Raw genomic sequence first — 21737 nt, 5'->3', positions numbered from 1 at the left:
TGCGCCTTATGAAGGAGGCAGGGACCCCAGTCAAAGCGCACCTGCCCTGCACCATGGGCAGTGAGACTAATGGCCCTGGAGTGCCCTTCTGGGGTGACAGGGGAGCCAGCTGTCCCTCCCTTCCCCACCCCATGCATAGAGGATGATTCCCTGGAGGGGAGTGAGCAGTCAGTAGCCAGCTGCCTGTCTGAAGGTCAGGGTTGGCTCCCTGTGGCAGAGGGCCTCAGCCCCCTCCTGTGGGTCCTTTTTGCGTCAGCCTCCTCTTATGCGGCATCCTCTGCTGGTACTCCCCACCATGCTGTACCTGGCACGACTTTGCCAGGCCTCTGGGGCAGGGCTGAGTGGGGGAGGGGGAGAAGGTCCTCTGCATGGGATGCCTTTGTCAGCGTCTCCTCTGCCCCCAGCCTGAACAAAGGCAGGCATTGAGGACCCAGACTGGCACTTCAGCCAGGCACCAAGGCTACTGAGGCCAAGACTGGCATTTACAGGGGTTCAGTGCCTCTGACTCTGTCATGAGGGCTCTGCAGTCCACCTCATGCCCTTCACAGGGATCCAGGGGAACTCAAGGTGGGGCACCCTGGGCTGGCAGAAAAGTTGTGGGTCAGATGGGAAGGGCTGGCTGGAGGAAACCCTGTCCCTTTGTCCCCAGATTCAAGGGGGTGTCTCCCTGGAGGCGGGGAATGGTAGGGAGCCCCCTGGCCAGAACAGCCGGGGTGGGGGTAAAAGCACCAGATAGTGGGTCCCTGGCCTGGCCCTCTGGACAGAGGGGGCATTGTTGGGGTGGAGGCAGGGCTGCCTTAGCTCGGCCACTATTGACAAAGCTGCCAGCTGTGGTGGAGCCCGGTCGCCAGGCCCTTGGTCCCCCCCATCCCCCGCCCCCTTCCTTCCCCAGGGCCGGCATGAATGGGGCTGAGCCTCAACTGTCTCCCTCCCACTCAGGACAATGCCCTCCACATCCATCTTGTGCCCATCATCAATGCCCCAGGGCAGCTGAACTGAAGAGATGTGGCACGCTGCTCAGGAGACTCCACTGCTTCGCTCCTTGCTGGTGGTAAGTACCTGGGCCCCACATCCCCAAAGATGTCCCTGAAGGCGCAGGGTGAGGTAAAATAGCCCAGGCCAGGGCTCAGGACACAGGGAAGCTTTGGCGTGGGGCTCTAATGTCCTGTGTCTCCTCCACACGCCAGACGTTACCGCAGATACACCCAGGATCTAAAGGAAATGTCTGTCCCTTTCCGCCTGTATTCCTGAGATAAGGGACTCCAGGGCCTTCCTGAGGCTTGACCCTAGGCCTGAGTGGCATTGGGTGGCTCCTGGCTGGCATGTGCCCACATGTCCAGCCATGCAGACCCCAGTTCAATTCAGGGTCTACTGGCAGCTCCTGGCCCCTTCCCAGGGGTCTGCTTGGCGTGGCTAGTCTGCTGGAGGCTGCTGGGCACTGGCTGCTGCCAAAAGCTCGTGGGCATGAGCTTCACTCCAGTGCCTCCTTTGGAGGGTTGGGGCACCACCCTTGCCCTCAGGGGCTCAGACTCAGGGTCCCTTCCAGGCAGACTCTGAGGTACCTTGGGTAAGGCTCCCCTCCCTCTCCCTCCACCCCTTCAGTCCAGCTGTCTTTCTGCCTCACCTTCTCACTGGGGCTGTCTTCCTCATCAACACTCCCACACTGAGGACCCTTCTGCTGTCAGGCCACAAAGACCCTGACTGCAGGGGCAGGCCTCCGTCCAGCCCTCCATCCTGTGTTGCCTCTTCCTGACCCTGGTGACCCTGCACCTTCCTGGATGGCTTGAAGCTTTCCTCTACCCCTGCTCTGACTACCCTGAGGTGGTCAAACGTCCTCTGTGGTACAGCTCTGGCATGGGGCAGGTGGGCCGTGTCTGGCCATGTTTTAGCAGGTGGCTGCCTGGCTTCCTCCATCTTTCCTGGCTCGCTCTCTCCCAGCTAATGAGGGACTCCCTATTCCTTGTACCATGGGTATCTCCCCTGGTCATGTGGTGACACTGCTCTTGTCCCTGTGCCAACTCTCTTGTCTGGATGGCTGGTGCAGGGTCACCCTGCTATGTGGCTTCCACCCGTCTTCCTTCTCTCATGCTCCTCCCCTCTTTTCCCCTCCACCCTCTGTCACTCAGAGTCCCTCTGGTCATGCTCTTGTGGCTTCTCAGGATGTGCCCCCAGTCTACAGTATAGATGAATATAAAGTAGAAGACGAAAGAATTCTTCCCTTGCCTGTGCGCATGTGCACGTGCATGCATGTGCCCCCGCCCCCGCCCCAGTCTTTTTCTCCAGCTCTTGGACACTTTCTTTGTCCCTCTTTCTGGCCTCTCTCTGGCTCCTTTCTCTGTGCCCCCTCTGTCTCTCTTTCTTTCTCCTCTCCCTTCTCCACCTTTCTATCTCTGTTGTCCCTTTCTGCCTCCTGGCTGCTCCCAGGCTTGTGAACCTCTCTCTTCTCCAGTTTCCACCCTGCCTTCCTCTCTGGTCCCATCTCTGCCTCATCTCCTCCTGCCCCTTCTGCCCTGGCTTTTGCCTGTTGGGGAGTGGGGTATCAGGGACTCCCTCCCACCAGCTCTCATATTGCCTTGCTCTCCCCCAGGTTCCTGGAATGGCTGCCTGGCCTTCCTACTACCTCCATCTCCTGCTGCTGCTACTGTCCCCAACACCACGGCCCTTGACAGGGGCCCATCACTTCTCTGCACCCAACACCACCTTCAACCACCTGGCACTGGCACCTGGCCAGGGCTCGCTCTATGTGGGCGCAGTGAACCGCCTCTTCCAGCTCAGCCTAGAACTGCAGCTTGAGGCTGTGGCTGTCACGGGCCCTGTCATCGACAGTCCTGACTGCGTGCCTTTCCGTGACCCAGCTGAGTGTCCGCAGGCCCGGCTTACTGATAATGCCAACCAGCTCTTGTTGGTGAGCAGCAGGGCCCAGGAGTTGGTGGCCTGTGGGCAGGTGAGGCAGGGTGTATGTGAGAAGCGGCGCCTTGGGGATGTGACCGAGGTGCTGTACCAGGCTGAGGACCCCGGTGATGGGCAATTTGTGGCTGCCAATACTCCAGGAGTGGCCACAGTGGGCCTGGTGGTGCCCTTGCCAGGCCGGGACCTTCTGCTGGTGGCTAGAGGCCTGGCAGGCAAACTGTCGGCCGGGGTGCCACCCCTGACAGTACGCCAGCTGGCTGGGCCACAGCCCTTCTCCAGTGAGGGCCTGGGCCGCCTGGTGGTGGGTGACTTTTCTGACTACAACAACAGCTACGTGGGGGCCTTTGCTGACACCCACTCTGCCTACTTCATCTTTCGCCGCCGTGGGGCCCGAGCCCAGGCCGAGTACCGCTCCTATGTGGCCCGCATCTGCCTGGGGGATGCCAACCTTTACTCCTACGTGGAAGTGCCCCTTGCATGCCGGGGCCAGGGCCTCATTCAGGCTGCCTTCCTCGCCCCGGGCACCTTGTTAGGGGCATTTGCCACAGGCTCAAGGGGGGCCCAGGCGGCCTTGTGTGCCTTTCCCCTGGCTGAGCTGGATGGGAGCATGGAGCAGGCCCGGCGACTTTGCTATACGGCAAGTGGTCAAGGACCCAGCGGCATGGAGGAAGCCACCGTGGAGTATGGTGTCACATCTCGCTGTGTCACCCTGCCTGCTGTGAGTGGCCAGGGCCTGGCCCCAAATTCTGACAGAATGTCCTGCCTTCTTCCTCTGCACCTTGCTTGCTTGTCTACCAGGCAGCCCTCCTTCCATGACATGGGGCCGGGTGTCTCCAGTGAGAAGCAGCTGGCTGACCTCTTGGCGAGGGGATGTCAACAGAGGGAGGGGTGTGGCTCTGTGGGGCAAGCTTGTCATGTCATCGGGCTTGGTGACTCAGCCTTCCAGCCCCCCAGCCCTGGTCACTCTGTCCCCAGGTCTCTCCCAGCTCCCCTCACTGGCTGCCTGGGCATCATATGCTGACTGTCTTTCTGGGCCTCTCCTTGGAGCTGATTTCCACTCCTTACTTGTCTAGGACTCCCCTGAGTCATACCCCTGTGGCGATGAGCACACCCCCAGCCCCATTGCTGGCCGCCAGCCCCTGGAGGCACAGCCTCTGCTACAGCTTGGACATCCCATCAGCGCTATAGCAGCCCTCCAGGCAGATGGGCATATGATAGCCTTCCTGGGGGACACCCAAGGCCAGCTACATAAGGTGAGAGCCTGACCAAGGGGGTGCCCTAGTGCAGCCCACACACTGCCAGGCTGGGTCTAGCCTTGTGGCCTGTCCGGGAGCCTCTTCTGCCAATGGCTCAGGGAAACCTCCAGAACCCTCCACCTCTGAGTCTTTATGTTCCTGAAATGGAGTCCCTGCTGGGAGGAGAGCATGTACCCCGAACAGTGAACATATGGCCATCTGGAGAGCTGATGGCCCAGCCCTGTCTTTGTGCCCCTGCCCAGGTCTTTCTCAACAGCTCCCAAGGCCAGGTGTATCACTCCCAGCAAGTGGGGCCTCCTGGCTCACCCATCAGTCCAGACCTGCTGGTGGACAGCAATGGTGGCCACCTCTATGTCCTGACCGCCCAACAGGTGAGGGCTGTCGCAAGATCTGGGGCCAGGTCCACATGGCCCACGTCTCCACAACCACCATTTTTCTCCCTCACTGCTCATCTAGGTTAACAAGGTACCCGTGGCAGCCTGCCCTCAGTTCCCCAATTGCACCAGCTGCCTCCAGGCCCGGGACCCTCTATGTGGCTGGTGCATTCTACAGGGCAGGTGAGTGTGGTCATGTGCCCTGGCTTGTACCAACATGTACAAGCAGAGCAGCTCTAGGTGTGCCAAGAGTCCAGCCCTACTTGCTCAAGTACCAACCCTGGCTGTTGCTGAGCTCCTCAATCCTGCCCCATCCCACCAAGCTATGAATCTCCATGGCATTGGCTGCCTGACATTGCCTAACCTATCCACTTCTCACTTCTAGCAGCCCCACCCTGGGTCCAGGCATCTGTCACCACTCCCAGGACCCCTGCCCAGCTGATGGTGTCCCCTGACCCACTTCAAGCCCCCCCCCCAGCCCGAGTTCACACAGCAACCCAGCAGCAGGTCCCTCTCTCACAGTCAAGAGCCAAAGCTTGACAGGTGTGGTGGTGCACATGCCTCTAATCCCAGCCACTCAGGAGGCTGAGGCAGGAAGATTGTGAGCTCAAAGCCTGCCTCAGCAAAAGTAAGGCACAAAGCAACTCAGTGAGACCCTGTCTCTAAATTTAAAAAAAGTGGGGGATGTGGCTCAGTGGTTAAGCGCCCCTGAGTTCAATCCCCACCCCCCCAAAAAAAAGCTAAAGCCCGCGCCTTGTCTGTGAAACCTCCAAGGTTGGCCCACTCCTCTCAGCACTGTCCCCTCACTACCCCTGCTCACAATGCTCCAGCTGGGCCAGCCTCCCAATCCCCCAGGGAGCCTGAAACCCACACAACGAGATGATGGGCCCCTGCCCGGCAGGTGCACCCGGAAGAGCCAGTGCAGTCGGGCAGCCCAGCCGAACCAGTGGCTATGGAGCTACGAGGAGGACAGCCACTGCCTCCACATCCAGAGCCTGCTGCCAGCCCACCACCCACGCCAGGAGCAGGGCCAGGTAAAGCTCCCACCAACTGCCACTGCCTGTGTGTAGGGGGTGCCCCTGGCTGCCTCCATTTAGCAGCCTCTGTTCCTGCCCTCAAGAGCATATCTTGGGTCTGGGGATGTGGCTCAAGCGGTAGCGTGCTCGCCTGGCATGCATGCGGCCCGGGTTCGATCCTCAGCACCACATACAAACAAAGATGTTGTATCCGCCGAGAACTAAAAAGTAAATATTAAAAATTCTCTCTCTCTCTCTCTCTCTCTCTCTCTCTCTCTCTCTCCTCTCTCACTCTCTCTTTAAAAAAAAAAAAAAAGAGCATATCTTACCTGCTTACCACCCTCCCCTTGCCAGCCGCATTGCCCCGTTTCCCTCTCATGTGTTCCAGGTCACATTGTCTGTCCCCCGGCTGCCCACGCTGGCTGTGGATGAATATTTCCATTGTGCTTTTGGGGACTATGATAGCTTGGCTCATGTGGAAGGGCCCCATGTGGCCTGTGTCACCCCTCCCCAAGACCAGGTGCCTCTTAACCCTCCAGGCACAGGTAAGGGGGCCCCTGGGTAGGGGACCAGTGGGAACTGAAGGGGACAGGAGCCATGTGCCCTGCTCTACCACCACTATCCCTCTAGACCACATCACCTTGCCCTTGGCCCTGATGTTTGAAGATGTGGCCGTGGCTGCCACCAACTTCTCCTTCTACGACTGCAGTGCTGTCCAGGCCTTGGAGGTGGCTGCCCCGTGAGTTCCTTGGCCTGGCTCCTGCTGGGTAGGGGTGGCACCCTGAGATGGAACCCAGCCTGAGCAGACCCCTGTCCCTGCAGGTGTCACGCCTGTGTGAGCAGCCTTTGGCGGTGCCACTGGTGCCCCCAGAGCAGCCACTGTGTACACGGGGAACAGTGCCCAGAGGGTGAGAGGACAGTCTACAGTGCCCAGGAGGTGGGTGTGTGTACCTGACCAGGGCTCCCTTCACATACTCAGCCCTCTATGACCACCCCTGCGGGCACTGCAAACAGAGGCAGAGCTGCCCAGGGGTGGGCTCCTGCAGCTCTGAAGGACTGAGGGTTCTCCTTTCCCCAGATGGACATCCAGGGGCATGGACCGGAGGCTTGCCCCCAGGTGGTAGGGCTGGCAGGTCCCCACTTGGTACCTGTGGGCTGGGAGAGCCATTTGGCCCTGCACGTGCAGAACCTTCAGTATTTCCGAGTAAGTTGTCAGGTGGGCAGGGGCTGGAGACTATGGGGGGTTATGACACTGTCCAGGGGGCTGACAGCATGCCCCCCAGGGCCTATCTGCCACCTACCACTGCTGGCTGGAGCTGCCTGGAGCACTGCAGAGGCTGCCGGCCTCCCTGGAGGAGACAGCTGCAGACACCGGCCTCATTCACTGCCAGGCCCAGCAGGTGGGTGGCTCCCCCCAGCCTCACCTATTGCTGGGCACCTTTTGCAGCCCTCTTGCCCATCCCCCGGTTTCCCAAGTCCTTCTTCATCCTGTTGTCACTCATAACAGTCTGTTCTGTGCCAGGCCCTGAGCATGTGGCAGGAACATAGTGCTTGTAGTCTGTCCCTGAGCACCCTGGTGGGAAAGGCAGGGAACAGGCTCACCCATTCTAGGGAGTACCCTACGGGAGGTGGGAGGTAGGGTTGCCCCAAGTGGGGGTCAACTCTGACCCTGCACTCCACCCACAGTTCCACCCCTCCATGTCCCAGCGGGAGCTCCCAGTGCCCATCTACGTCACTAGGGGCGAGGTCCAGCGGCTGGACAATGCCCATGCTCTTCATGGTGAGCTCGGGGGTACCAGGGCAGGAGGAGGCAGGGGATGCAGCACAACAGTGCTATCTCAGCGCATGCCTGGCCTTTCCTAGTGATCCTGTATGACTGTGCTGTGGGCCACCCTGACTGTAGCCACTGCCAGGCAGCCAACGGGAGCCTGGGCTGCCTGTGGTGTGGTGATGGTCAGCCTACTTGTCGTTATGGGCCCCTGTGCCCACCAGGAGCTGTGGAGCTACTGTGTCCCATGCCTAGCATTTATATGGTGAGCCACTCCCCATCAGGGCCCTTGCTCACCACCCTCCTCCATGACCCAGTCTCCCACTTCTCCCCTGCCCCTCACTGTCCTACCTCCCCTCAGTTCAGATTGACTGCCTCAGGCCCCCAATCCCTAACAGCCGGGCCTAGCCACAGTCCAGCTGGTTGGCTGGGCACCCCTGCTGCAGAGTGAGCTGTGAGATTGGAGTGCCCCATCTGCCATCCTCCCCTGATATAGATTGAGCCTCTGACTGGCCCCACAGAGGGTGGCTTGGCCCTCACCATTCTGGGCTCCAACCTGGGTCGGGCCTTTGCTGATGTGCAAGATGCTGTGAGTGTGGCCGGCCAGCCCTGCAGCCCCGACCCCGCTCTCTACCGTACCTCTACCCGGTGAGGCGCCTGGCAGGCAGAAGTGGGTGGGGAGGCCGCCCAGGGTAGGCCCTCAGAAACCAGCCACCCAGAGAGAAGGGAGGCTTGCCATCAAGAAATGGGGGTCCTGGGTATGTGTACAAAAGGAAAGCAAGTGGGTGAGGGAGAGTGAGCAGAAGGGGGCTCCAGGAGGTGGCTGGCAGTTGCCCAAGGCTCCGCGGGGGGGCACTGAGGCACTACTGGACCTTGCTCATCAGGATTGTGTGTGTGACATCTCCTGCCCCTAATGGCACCACTGGGCCGGTCCAAGTGGCCATTAAGAGTCGGCCACCAGGCATCTCAATCCAGCACTTCACCTACCAGGTCAGTGTCTACCTCAGGGTGGTGTAATGTAGGAGACAGTGGGAAGGGTGGCCAGACAGCTAGGTGGGGACATCAAACTGGATTCAAGGGTCGCAAGAAGCACTGCTGTGTGTTCAGAAGGGAAAGTACATGATCTCAGTGGAGAGGAAGCTGGGGACAGTGGCAAGAGAGCAAGGACATAGCCATTGGCAGCTGTCCAGGAGGGCACTGGGCTTTTGGAGCAAGTGTGGTGGACAGCTGGGCCAGAGTTGACATAGAGCTATCAGAACTTGTGGGCCTGGCTCCCTGCAGGAGCACAGGACAGAGGACTGTGGGGACACCTTCAGGTGCTAGCCTGAACTCTGGGCATCTAGGAGGGCATTTCTGGGTCAGGTATCCCAGAATGCTAACAGTAGGAGGCAGGGGTGGGTCAGGACCAGGAGTTATGCTTGGCACACAAAGCACCTCGAGAAGGCAATTGGATCTTGAGGTTTAACTCAGGATGCAAGTTAGTCCCAAGGGGAAATACTGATGGTGAAGAGAGACTTGGGGCAGCAGCAAATTGAAGGAAATCTGGAAAATGAGGAGCTACAGAAGCCAGAACTGTGCTTATGAAAGGAGGGCATGGTTAGCTGTAGCCCCTGACACTTGAGAAACCAAGAATTGGGCCTGTACCACAAAGCCCTAGGCCCTCAGGGATGGGCACCAGGTAAGGAAGCACCAGGCCAGACTGCCATGCCTACTGCAGTCTTCTCTGTTCCCCAGGATCCTGTCCTGCTGAGCCTGAGTCCCCGGTGGGGCCCTCAAGCAGGGGGCACCCAGCTCACCATCCATGGGCAGCACCTCCAGACAGGAGGCAACATCACCGCCTTTGTGGGTGGCCAACCCTGTCCTATGTAAGTATCTACCCTGCTGCCCACCAGGTCTAGAGGTTGCTTGCCTCCTGGCCCAGGCCTGGCTGCTGCCAAGTGGGGATATGCCCTGTGGGTGTCCCCTCCTATATAGTGGGGGCAGTGGATTCAAGGCCACCATCAAATTCTAAGAGAAGCAGTACTATTTTTGCCTTGGTGGTCTCTGCCCTTGTTATGCGAGGCAAAGTGGGCCTATCACTGGGAGCTGGGTCAGGGCTGGGGATAAAAGGTAACAGTGAGAGCCCAAGATAACAATTCCTCCTGCACTCCCTGCAGCCAGGAGCCGGTGTGTCCTAAGACCATTGTGTGCCGCACCATGCCCCAGGCCACACCAGGAGAAGCAATGGTCCTTGTGGTCTTTGGCCATGCTGAGCGCAAACTACTCAGCAGCCCCTTCCGCTACACTGCCAACCCCCAGCTTGTGGCAGCAGAGCCCAGTGTCAGCTTCCGGGGGTGAGGAGCCTGGCCAGCCCATGGAGCAGCCGTGGACTGAGCCACAGGGGAGCTGGGGAGCTGGGGCTGTGCAGGGCTACCCACTAACCTCCCACCCCTCTGACTTCCATCTTGGCCCAGGGGCGGGCGGCTGATCCATGTCCGGGGCACAGGCCTGGACGTGGTGTGGCAGCCCCTGCTGTCCGTGTGGTTGGAGGCTGAAGCAGAGGTAAAGGCTTTGGGGGCTCAGCCCCAGGACCTGAACCCAAGGAGGAGCTGTGAAGCCCCTGCTGCAGAACCCCAGACTTGTATCCAGCTTGGGGGAGGCTTGCTACAGGTGAGCCCCTCCACACCAGCTGGTGACAGGGCTGTCCCCAGGCCTGCTTGGGGGCTGGGGGGGGCAGGGCCAAACAGTATGTCTATAGGAATGAAAAAGGGAACCCTAACTGACCCTCCTGTGTTCCCGGTCCTGACTGCCGCGCAGTGTTCCACCATCTGCTCTGTCAACTCGTCTGGCCTCCTCCTGTGCCGTAGCCCTGCTGTACCAGATGGGGCCCACCCAAAGCGGGTATTCTTCACCCTGGACAATGTGCAGGTGGACTTTGCTAGTGCCAGTGGGGGCCAGAGCTTTCTGTACCAGCCCAACCCCCGCCTGGCCCCGCTCAGCCGTGAGGGACTCGCCCGCCCCTATCGCCTCAAGCCGGGTCACATCCTAGATGTGGAGGTGAGCGTCTCCCAGCTGTGCATTCCCAGGGCGCTCAGGGCCCCCAGTACAAGCAGCCAGCTCAAGTTCCTGGCATGTGTCCCAGGGCGAGGGCCTCAACCTGGGAATCAGCAAAGAGGAGGTACGTGTGCACATTGGCGATGGTGAGTGCCTGGTGAAGACGCTCACGCTCACCCACCTGTACTGTGAGCCACCCCCACACGCCCCTCAGCCCACCAACAGCTCCAGTGCCCTGCCGCAGTTTGTGGTGAGTATGCGCCCCAGGCAGGTGGGCTGCAGGCTGCAGACCTGTGCTCAGGAGCCCTGCCCCCACACCCTCAGGTACAGATGGGCAACGTGCGCCTGGCCCTGGGCCCCGTCCAGTATGAAGCAGAGCCCACCGTGTCTACCTTCCCTGTGGAGGCCCAGGTGGGCCTGGGCATGGGTGCTGCCGTGCTGATCGCTGCTGTGCTCCTCCTCACCCTCATGTACAGGTGAGGAGGGCTCTCCCCCTGTACAAACCTGCACAAACTTCCCTCTTCATTGATGGCAAGGATGCCCCGTGGCAGGACCTGGGTAGATGGCTATCCTGGCCTAGGGCAGTGGTTGACACATGGCCCTTGGCTGCAGGCACAAGAGCAAGCAGGCCCTGCGGGACTACCAGAAGGTGCTGGTGCAGCTGGAGAACCTGGAGACAGGTGTGGGTGACCAGTGCCGCAAGGAGTTCACAGGTGTGTGGGGGCAGGGAAGGGGGGCAGAAGGCCCACTGGGCCTGAGCCCACATCTTGGTGACTCCTGGCCTACAGACCTGATGACTGAGATGACAGACCTCAGCAGCGACCTTGAGGCCAGTGGGATCCCCTTCCTGGACTACCACACATTCGCTGAGCGCGCCTTCTTTCCTGGCCATGGCGGCTGCCCACTGCTTCCAGAACTCGAGGGGCTTGAGGAAGAAGGCCGCCGTGCCACTGTTCGCCAGGGCCTCACGCAGCTCTCCAACCTGCTCAACAGCAAACTCTTCCTCCTCACAGTGAGGGCCTCGTGGGTGCTTGGGGGCAGGCAGGGAAGAAGGCCTCTATGGGCAAAGAGGTGGGGCTGGGGACAGTCCAGGCCAGGCTGGGAGAGGGGTGTGAGCACAGAAGCGGAGGAATGCATGGGGCTTCCCAGAGTGAACACCAGCTTCCTGCGTAGCTCATCCACACCCTGGAGGAGCAGCCTGGCTTCTCCCAGAGGGATCGCTGCCATGTAGCTTCGCTCCTGTCCCTGGTGCTGCATGGCAAGCTTGAATACTTGACCGACATCATGAGGACTCTGCTTGGTGATCTGGCGGCTCATTATGTACACAAGAACCCCAAGCTCATGCTACGCAGGTGGGTCTTGACCTGGGCATAGTGGCAGGGACAGGAGCTCACTAGTGATCTGTCCCCACCCTGGGCAGGCTCTGCCCTGCGGTGGTGGAGCCAGGAGGGATTTAGAAGAGGAGTTGAGGGACATTCTCATAGGAGACCTGGGGCTTTCTCCCCACAGGACAGAGACCATGGTGGAGAAGCTGCTCACCAACTGGCTGTCCATCTGTCTCTATGCCTTCCTGAGGGTGAGGGTCACTATGCAACCTGCCCCCAGCCCTGATGGCACTCTCCTGCCCCCCAGCTCTTGGGGGATGCTGCCTGCCTATAGCCTCTCTGACCAGTGCCCAACTTTCCCCAGGGGCCTTGTGCAGGACTCAGGATGGGCCATCAAATGAGGGTCATGAGAGCTATCTCCCTGTCCTGTGGGCCTACTGTGAGGCCCAGCCAGAGGGAGTTCTGGAAAGGGGAAGACTCAAACCCCTTCCAGGGCCAGATTAGAGGCAGAGGCGAAAAGGGCTCGGGTCCCCAGTGCAGCGACCTGTCCATCTATCCTTATTCTGGGGTGCTGATGACCCCTTTCATTCCTGCTATGCCCTCTGCTGGGCATCACTGAGCATCCTGGTCCTGTGGCCAATGCTGGTCCACCTTGATGGTTGCAGGAAGTGGCTGGTGAGCCACTGTACATGCTCTTCCGCGCTATCCAGTACCAGGTGGACAAGGGCCCTGTGGATGCTGTGACAGGCAAGGCGAAACGGACCCTGAATGACAGCCACCTGTTGCGGGAGGATGTGGAATTCCGGCCCTTGACACTGATGGTGCTTGTGGGCCCTGGGGCTGGCGCGGCAGTAGGGAGCAGCGAGATGCAGCGTTTGCCAGCCCGGGTGCTTGACACAGACACCATCACCCAAGTCAAGGAGAAGGTGTTGGACCAAGTCTACAAAGGCACCCCCTTTTCCCAGAGGCCCTCAGTGCATGCCCTAGACCTTGGTGAGAGAGACAGCCCCACCTCCCCCATCCCTACTGCCTCCACCACATGTAGCCACTCAGCTCTGCCTTACTACAGATGGGAAACATGTTGTGGCTGATGGGCTTCCCTGGGTCTCCCCAGAGTGGCGCTCAGGCCTGGCTGGTCACCTAACCCTGTCAGACGAGGACTTGACCTCAGTGACTCAGAACCACTGGAAGAGACTCAATACTCTTCAGCACTACAAGGTGCTGGGTGGGCAGGGGCAGGGCAAGTTGGTTGGGAGTAGGGGATAGGTCCCTGCCTTAGGAATCAGATGGCAGTAAAGGGACCAAACTCTGCTTCCCTGTTCCCCACCAGGTTCCAGATGGAGCAACAGTGGGGCTCATCCCTCAGCTGCACAATGGTGGCGCTGTTTCCCAGAGCCTGGCTCAGAATTGCCCCTCAGGAGAAGGTGAGTTCCTCAGGCCCAGACACACCTATCTGCCCCAGAAGCACCAGGGGACTGGAGTCCACACTAGGCTAGGTTCACAGAGCCCAAAGCTGGGCAGGAAGGAGTCCTGGTCATGTCAGCTCCCTTGCCTGGGTTGCCTGCTCCACCTGCTCAGCAGGCAAGCCAAAGCTCGAGGTTGAGCCAAGGCCTGGAGGTTCTAGAGCCATGAGGTGTCAGGCTGAGCAGGGAGCACGGGGCACCTCCCAGGCCACTGTGCAGGATGGGGGAAGGGGCATGGGACTGAGGCCAGGTTCCCATGCCCTTAGACATTCCCATGCTGGAGGATGGTGACGATGGCGGGGTGCGCCTCTGGCACCTAGTGAAGGCCACCGAGGAGCCAGAAGGGGCCAAGGCACGGCGTAGCAGCCTCCGGGAACGGGAACGGGAACGGGCCCGGGCCAAGGCCATCCCAGAAATCTACCTCACCCGCCTGCTGTCCATGAAGGTTAGTGTAGCCAGGGGAGCCAGGCCATAGGGGAGGCTTGGGAGCAGGAATGGTCCTAGAAAGGCAGAAGGGCCCTCTTGTCCTGCTTACAGGGTACACTGCAGAAGTTTGTGGATGACACCTTCCAAGCCATTCTCAGCGTGAACCGGCCTGTGCCCATTGCTGTCAAGTACCTGTTTGACTTCCTGGATGAGCTGGCAGAAAAGCATGGCATTGAGGACCCAGAGACCCTGCACATCTGGAAGACAAATAGGTGCCTTTCCTGTCGACCCCCTACTTATTGTTACTGATCCATTGAATCCCAGAGGAACAAGGACATTCCCAGAACAGGACAGCAGGTTCAAGACAGGAACCCAGCCAGATTTTAAACAACCCCTCACCCCCCAGCATGGACTCACAGGAAGGTCACCTGGGCCATGAGGACAGCTCCTAGAGAAGAGCAAGGCTGGGGTCCCTGGTTGCCTGCATGGATGGCTCCAGTGACATCTGCATGGAAAGGGTGGGCTGTAGTGCATGGAGGAGGAGGCCACAGTGACCCAGTCTCATCCCCACACCTGGCCTGTGTCTCCAGCCTCCTGCTGCGGTTCTGGGTGAATGCCTTGAAGAACCCACAACTGCTCTTTGACGTGCGGGTGTCGGACAACGTGGATGCCATCCTGGCCGTCATTGCACAGACTTTCATCGACTCCTGTACCCTCTCGGAGCATAAAGTGGGCCGGGTGAGGTTGCAGTAGCCAGCGCCAGCTGGCAGGGACTGCAGAGGAAAACCCTGTGGGGGAAGCCACGGTGCCCTGTGCAGAGCCTGAGCCGGGTGGAATGGAGCAGTGAGCCCTGTCCAGAGGCAGGGGTGCTGTTGGGTCCCCAAGCCTGCTCACTCCTAGCCCTTCCTCTGTCTTGAAAAGGATTCCCCAGTGAACAAACTGCTCTATGCCCGGGAGATCCCTCGCTATAAGCAGATGGTGGAGAAGTAAGTGTCGAAGCCGTTACGGCTGGGGGGAGGCACTGGAAGGTGCCCGTCCCTAACTCTGTGCGCTTCTCCAGATACTATGCAGACATTCGCCAGAGCCCTCCGGTGAGCTACCAGGAGATGAACTCTGCTCTGGCTGAGCTTTCTGGGGTGAGGCATGGCCCAGGGGCACTGCCCTCCATATCTTGGGGAATTCATTGGCAGAGCAAGGGGAGAGCCTTGGGGCTTCAGACCAGGGCTGAGGCCTTACTGCCCACTACATGCTGTCCCCAGAACTACACCTCTGTTTCCCACTGTCTCGAGGCTCTACAGGAACTCTACAACCACATCCACAGGTATTATGACCAGGTGAGGCCCAGAACACTATGGAGGGGAGGAGGCAGGTACCTGGAATGAAGTGAAGCCAAGACAGAGGCTCATAGAATGTCCCTGGGGGTGGCTTAATCCAGGCAGAGGGAAGGAAGGGGTGCCAGCCTTGGCTGGAAGGGCCCAGGTTGAGTCATGGGCTTGACTTTCCTCTGGATTTCCCGGGAGGCCCCAGCAGTGTTTCCTGAACTCCTAGGCAGCCCTCGGGTCAATGATCACAGGGGTGGGGCCTCAGGTGGATACCCTCCTCTGCCCTGGCAGATCATCAGTGCCCTGGAGGAGGACCCGGTGGGCCAGAAGATGCAACTAGCCTGCCGCCTGCAGCAGGTTGCTGCCCTGGTGGAAAATAAAGTGACTGACCTGTGAGCTTAGAGAACACATCACCACAGTACCTTATGGTCCCTGAACCGAGCCATTGACTGAGGAGGGCCTGCAGAACTTAGGTGGTGTTGAGTGCCCACTGCCTCACCACAGGGCTTATTTCTAATTTATAACAATCCCTACCCCTTCTCCAACTGTATTTATTTGCTTACTGGAGAATCTGGAAATAAAACAGAAATACGTATTTAAAAAAAAAAAGTCCAATCCCCAGCAGTGGCTGCAAGAGTTAACTTCATGCTCCTTGGGCTGGTACCCCCATGGCCCTATAGCTGTGAGTGCTACCCAAGGGGAAAGAAGTTATTAGGCCTTCCAGGAGGGCTCTGCCTTCCCCATTCCCTTCCTAACCTCCCCAGGGCCCACAAGAAAGCTGCCCCCTCCATCTATGCCTGTCTTGCCCATATCAGTTCTTTCCTGACAGGACACTGGACCAAGTGTCTCTCATCTCAGAATAAGCACTGTCACTGCCCAGCCCCCTCCACTTCATTTGCGGACAGCCCCAGCAGTCCCAAACTTGCCTCCTATCTCCAGTCTAGCCCTTCTATTCTTTTCTAGAAGCATCCAGTGCATTTTCTAAAAGCAAAAGTGCTTGTCAGCCTCACTGGAACCCTACACTGGCACCCACATATTCCAGGCAGGGCCCCTCAGCCACCAAAGCCTCTTATCCCCCCAGCTCCTAGCCATGCTAAAGCATGGCCAGCATGTGGAGGTCTCCAGCACATTCTGTCTGCAGGCCTCAGCCATAGATGTGCTCTGTACTGCCCTGGATACTTCTGGGGACCAAATTCCTCTTGGTCTCTCAGGATGCAGCCTTAAGGCCACAGACTCCTTCTGTTGCCTTCCAGCCCCTGGGCAGTGGCTGTGGGCTGTTTGTTCCCCAAGGTAGACAGGTCAGTGCTGTCCCACAGTGGGCACCTGACAAATGTTGGCAGAAACAGGAAAGCCAGGTAGCCAGCCCTGGAGCTGGAAGGGAGGTCATGCAGTCCACAGTGGTACAATTCTGGAGGAGGAATGAGTCACTCTCAGGTCCCGCCCCTGACTCCCTTGGTCAGGGAGACCCCAGAGACACAACACTCAGGGGAGATCTGGGCTCCCACTGTATTAGGGGCCAATAAAAACCTGGAAACAGGACTAGGAGTGGGCAGAGAATGGGTTCCCAGTAGGATTGGGAGAGGTCACCTCCAGGACTCCCAGAATGCTCCAAAAGTTCCAAAAGCACTGCTGGTGGCCTGCAGTATGAAGGGGTGGAGCTCAGCCTGAGGACCTGGTCACCGTGTCAACTACATCCTTTCATGGGGGCCCCCAGTAGCCAGCCCTGGAGTGCAGGCACCTTGGCCTGGGCTCTGGATTGCTTTGTCTTCATGTAAAGGCCCCCCTCAGCTGGTCCTGGGGCATGGGGACTCAGCTTAGGGACTGAGTCTCTATGTGTACCCAGCACAGCGGCCCCCTTTTCCCCTGGGGCGTGGGTGAAGCAGGGGGCCTCAGGCCTGGGGACCGGGCTCTCCAGGCCACCGTCAGCCGGGCCGCCCCCTCCCTGCACCACATACCTTGCCCACAGCTGAGCAGCTGGGAGGCTATTTATAAAGGCGAGTGAGATCAGCAGCCGAGGTTATAAATGCACGGGCCAGAGCCAGGCCCCACAGGAGCAGCCGCCCAGGGCACCGGAGCCGTGGGCCACAAGGCCGGGATGAGCGCCAGCGCGGGCGGCAGTGGCGGCGGAGGCGACAGTGGCGGCAGCAGCAGCAGGTATGGCTTAGCCCGGCCGTCCAGGGTCCCTGGCTCCTCAAGCACTCACTGCCCGCCCATTCCACCCGCAGCTCACAAGCCTCCTGTGGGCCCGAGTCCTCAGGCTCTGAACTAGCCCCAGCTACACCAGCACCTCCAATGCTTCAGGGACTCCTGGGCTCTGATGACGAGGAACAGGAAGACCCCAAGGACTATTGCAAGGGTGAGGCCGATCTTGGGTACATGTGGCCAGATTGCCAATGCAGGAGCTCAGGTCAACCCGGAAGGAAAAGGGTGCCTGAAGGCTGGGCCCACGTGTGCTGGGTGGCTGGTAGGGATGGCTGTCCTGGGGATCAGGAAGGGAGACACCCCCACGATGATCTACTGGCTCTCTTTGGCAGGTGGCTACTACCCAGTGAAGATTGGTGACCTGTTCAATGGGCGGTACCACGTGGTGCGAAAACTGGGCTGGGGCCACTTCTCTACCGTCTGGCTCTGCTGGGATATCCAGTGAGTGGGCCCTCCGTCCCCAGGACCCGGTGCTTGCTGGGATCCTGTTTTGGGCTTGGTTGAGGCCACCACTATGGCCGGCAGCTGACAAGGGTCGTGGTATTGCAGGCGCAAGCGCTTCGTAGCCCTGAAAGTAGTGAAGAGTGCTGGGCACTACACTGAGACAGCTGTGGATGAGATCAAGCTCCTGAAATGTGTGAGGCACCTCCCTACCGCTCTGGCTTCCTGGGAACTGCCTTGGGCCTGGCAATGTGGGTGCAAGGCCTGCTGGGGCTCTGCTGAGTGGGACAGGACAACAAGAGGCACAGGCTCCAGCTGGCTCTGCAGTAGGAGAACCTTGAAGATCACACGGGGTGGAGGGGTTGTCTTTTCTTCCTTCCAGTGGGACCCAGCTAGGGCATAAAGTGGGGCCAGACACTATCCCTGTACTTCTAACCAGGGACTGCCAAGGGGAGCAGCTGGTGAGGGGTGGGGTTGAAGGCATCTATGGCCCCTTGGCTTTTGTTCCAGGTCCGGGACAGTGACCCCAGTGACCCCAAAAGAGAAACCATCGTTCAGCTCATTGATGACTTCAGGATCTCAGGGGTGAATGGAGTCCGTATCCTTTGTAGGATGAGCAGAGCAGCAAAGGGCCAGCTTCTGCCTTCCTAACTACCAGGGCCTCAGTTGCTGATCTGCACCAAAGGGCTTTATTTCTCCCAGGAACACTACAAAATAGCCCCACCCCTTTGGGCATTTGTGTTGCTATGGGAGGGCACGAGAGCGGGTAACCAGCTTGCTGATGATCTGTGAATGTTGAATTACCCCCAAACAGCTGGGGTTACCCAAAAAGGCCTAACTCTGCATAGGAGTAGGGTTAGCCTGAGGATTGCATATCTGCTCCTCCAGTACCATATCTAGGATGACCATAAAACATACCATCCCACTGGCACACTTCTAATGGTGACAGGGACACTATAAATAATAACACCAAGACAGGGGTGGCCACCAAGACTGCTCATGGCAAGCTCTGCCTCCTCCACCTCTGTGGAACCTGAGCTTTGTTGCTCTCCCCTCTCAGCTGAGGGTGGGCAAGGCGTGTGCCCCAGCTGTGTGCTCGCTGGCCACCCTTCACTCCAGTACCCAGATGTGTGCATGGTGCTGGAGGTCCTGGGCCACCAGCTCCTCAAATGGATCATCAAGTCCAACTACCAGGGTCTGCCTGTGCCCTGTGTGAAGAGCATTGTGAGGCAGGTGAGTGCTATCCCCCTAGCTGGCTGGCCTAGCCTGGGAGGGGACGCTAGAGTTCAGATGTGGCTCTTCCCAGGTGCTGCATGGCTTAGACTACCTCCACACCAAATGTAAGATCATCCACACGGACATCAAGCCTGAAAACATCCTGCTGTGTGTGGGTGATGCCTACATCAGGCGCCTGGCAGCAGAGGCCACAGAGTGGCAGCAGTCAGGGGCCCCACCCCCATCCCGCTCCACAGGTATCACAAGCATGTGCAGGGCTGGGTCCAGGCCTCTAGGCACTCAGTCCCTGACTGAATCTCCACTTATTTTTCTCCTTCCACCCCACCTGCTTCCCCAGTCAGCACTGCCCCCCAGGAGGTCTTGGTAAGTTGGGGCACTCCTCTCTACCTGTGCCCTCTCCCCTCCATGTCAGGGGAGGCCAACTCCTCAGAGCCAGCCAAAAACACTGGGTGGCCCAGGTACCAGTGATACACAGGGTGGGTCATGTACTCCAAACTTTCTTTTGTGGCCACTGGGCCCAACACTGCCTCAGTGGAAAGATGCTGCATCTTCCTCTGTTGGCTACTTCAGGCCACCCTTGCTCGGCCTGGAAGGGGAGAGAGAATAGTCTAGGGGCAGGCCCATGATGTCCACTCCAACCTACAGAGCTTTAGGGAATAAGTGCAGGGACAGGAGGGGAGGTAAGGAGATGGGTGAGGGGTGAGCAGAGGGTAGTGGCACCATATTCTGCCATCCAGGGGACTCCTGGGTTCTGGGCTGGACAGGGAAGCTTCCACTGTCAGACTGGCTGGGGGATGGGAACCCTGGGGATGACCCTGACTCTGGCGGCAGACTGGTAAGCTGTCCAAAAATAAGAGGAAGAAGATGAGGCGCAAGCGGAAACAGCAGAAGCGGCTGCTGGAGGAGCGGCTGCGAGACCTGCAGAGGCTGGAGGCCATGGAGGCTGCAGCCCAGGCTGAGGGTGAGTGGCCTGGAGAGGGCACTGGATTGCCAAGTGTGTACACAGGCCATGGGCTGTCTGCTCATGAGGACCTCTGCCCCATCTCCCCAGATTCTGGATCGAGACTAGAGGGGGGCAGCGGCTCTACCTCTTCCTCAGGCTGCCATCCTGGGGGCACCAGGGCTGGCCCCTCCCCAGCCTCCATCTCCCCTGCCCCTGGGGGTGACCGCAGTCTCAGCCCCAGCTCGCAGACCTCTGGCTTCTCAGGCTCCCTGTTCTCGCCGGCCTCCTGCTCCATCCTTTCAGGCTCGTCCAATCAGCGTGAAACAGGGGGACTCTTGTCACCCAGCAGTAAGTGTGGGGAACAGGAGGCAGTGGGCAGGCAGGGACAGGAGGAGCTGAGCCATTCAATTTCTCTCTCCCTTTTCATTCCCAGCACCATTTGGTGCCTCAAACCTCCTGGTGAACCCCCTGGAGCCCCAAAATGCAGACAAGATCAAGATCAAGATTGCAGATCTGGGCAATGCCTGCTGGGTGGTATGAGCACCTTGGGGAGGCAGGCTGTTCTTGGGGAGCCCTAACTGGGCCTGTGGGGCACAGGGCCCATTGGTATAGCCATGGGCTCACATAGCAGTACCCTCAAACAGAGCTGAGTGCTGCTTCCTGCTGCTGGCCCCAACCAGCAGGGTCCTGCGCAGTCAGCAGTACTGGGCCCATGGCAAGAGGTCACTGGGAAGGGATCCAGCCTCAGCCCACCAGGAGGGGATGAAAATATAGATGTGTGTGTGTGTGTACATACATATATATATATTCCGGCATACCTGGGGACCCTAAGGATCAGAGTAGGCTCCACAGAATTCCTGGGTGCCTGAACCAAAGGCAGGACTGGGGGTTATGGGACAGGCCATCCTGGGCCCCAGCTCCTGTCCCCAGGGATCCCCTTGCCTCCAGCACAAGCACTTCACTGAGGACATCCAAACTCGGCAGTACCGGGCTGTGGAGGTACTGATCGGTGCTGAGTATGGGCCCCCAGCAGACATCTGGAGCACAGCATGCATGGTACGCTGACTGGGCTGCCCTCACGCCCAGGGCCAGTCTACCTGCCAGCAGCTTCACCTTCCCCATTCATTCCAGGCCTTCGAGCTGGCCACTGGTGACTACCTGTTTGAGCCTCATTCAGGAGAAGACTACAGTCGTGATGAGGGTAGGGGAGGCAGGCTGTGGGCTCAGCCTTGGGGCCTTGGGGCCTCCTGCCCACCTGCCTACTAGCCAACTTCCTCTCTGCCCACAGACCACATTGCTCATATCGTGGAGCTTCTGGGTGACATCCCCCCAGCCTTTGCTCTGTCAGGCCGTTACTCTCGAGAGTTCTTCAACCGAAGAGGTGGGGACCAGTGGGCTCAGGCCACCTGGCTGGGGAAAGGGTGGGACATGGACCCTGGGTTCTTACATAGAAGGAACACTGGTTCCCAGAAAGCCAGAGACTTTCCTAGCAGAGTCCAAGTGCCAGCTGGCCTGGGGATGCAGCCTAATGCTGCCTGGCCCCCCAGGAGAGCTGCGACACATCCACAATCTCAAGCACTGGGGTCTGTATGAGGTGCTCATGGAGAAGTATGAATGGCCCCTGGAACAGGCAACACAGTTCAGCGCCTTCCTGCTGCCCATGATGGAGTACATCCCTGAAAAGCGGGCCAGTGCCGCCGACTGCCTCCAGCATCCCTGGCTCAACCCCTAGGTCCTACTGTAGCTGTAGGCAGCAGGGGGTTGGGCCTGGCTCTGCCCCTAGCTCTCAGTGCCTTAAGGGAAAGTGGGGTGACTCTCACCACCCTGTAGGAGCTACCCTCTCCTACCCTGCTGAATGCCAGCTTTTTTACCCACCCATGGCAGGAGAGACAAATGCTGGGGCCAGGCCCATGTCTCAGAACTTCTCTGCCCACAATTCTCCTGGAAGATCCTCTGGTGGGAAAGTATGTGTTTCTTTCTTAATAAAGCGTGAACAGAAATACCAGTATCCTGGAGTAAGGG

General features: G+C 59.1%; 2 protein-coding genes across 3 annotated transcripts; both read left to right on the top strand.

The window, feature by feature from the left end:
* The first annotated feature begins 1003 nt into the window (after window positions 1–1003).
* On the top strand, window positions 1004–15289 carry Plxnb3 (plexin B3). Its single transcript, XM_026412805.1, has 35 exons — window positions 1004–1048; window positions 2588–3628; window positions 3984–4163; window positions 4409–4537; window positions 4623–4723; window positions 5442–5574; window positions 5945–6101; window positions 6187–6295; window positions 6379–6493; window positions 6635–6760; window positions 6840–6956; window positions 7243–7336; window positions 7420–7589; window positions 7821–7972; window positions 8209–8314; window positions 9059–9189; window positions 9481–9657; window positions 9778–9973; window positions 10121–10360; window positions 10446–10607; window positions 10682–10833; window positions 10970–11070; window positions 11146–11369; window positions 11531–11709; window positions 11867–11933; window positions 12348–12675; window positions 12797–12900; window positions 13013–13106; window positions 13412–13590; window positions 13683–13843; window positions 14162–14309; window positions 14493–14557; window positions 14632–14707; window positions 14831–14905; window positions 15185–15289. The coding sequence occupies exons 1-35, from the start codon at window positions 1004–1006 to the stop codon at window positions 15287–15289; spliced, it is 5739 nt and encodes a 1912-aa protein (XP_026268590.1).
* A 1645-nt stretch (window positions 15290–16934) lies between these two features.
* Window positions 16935–21723, top strand: Srpk3 (SRSF protein kinase 3). 2 transcript variants are annotated; one of them, XM_026412784.2, is made up of 15 exons: window positions 16935–17047; window positions 17119–17249; window positions 17428–17536; window positions 17645–17732; window positions 18047–18134; window positions 18663–18769; window positions 18843–19008; window positions 19110–19135; window positions 19628–19733; window positions 19824–20063; window positions 20149–20249; window positions 20664–20771; window positions 20847–20916; window positions 21004–21096; window positions 21263–21723. In XM_026412784.2, the coding sequence occupies exons 1-15, from the start codon at window positions 16989–16991 to the stop codon at window positions 21445–21447; spliced, it is 1677 nt and encodes a 558-aa protein (XP_026268569.1). In that variant the 5' UTR covers window positions 16935–16988; the 3' UTR covers window positions 21448–21723. The 2 variants fall into 2 exon arrangements, with proteins under 2 accessions (XP_026268569.1, XP_026268568.2); XM_026412783.2 differs by having other exon boundaries at window positions 19604–19733.
* Window positions 21724–21737: the final 14 nt, after the last annotated feature.

Source organism: Urocitellus parryii, chromosome X, assembly GCF_045843805.1.
Source record: "Urocitellus parryii isolate mUroPar1 chromosome X, mUroPar1.hap1, whole genome shotgun sequence".
NCBI lineage: Eukaryota > Metazoa > Chordata > Mammalia > Rodentia > Sciuridae > Urocitellus > Urocitellus parryii.
This window is presented reverse-complemented; position numbering and strand designations above follow the sequence as displayed.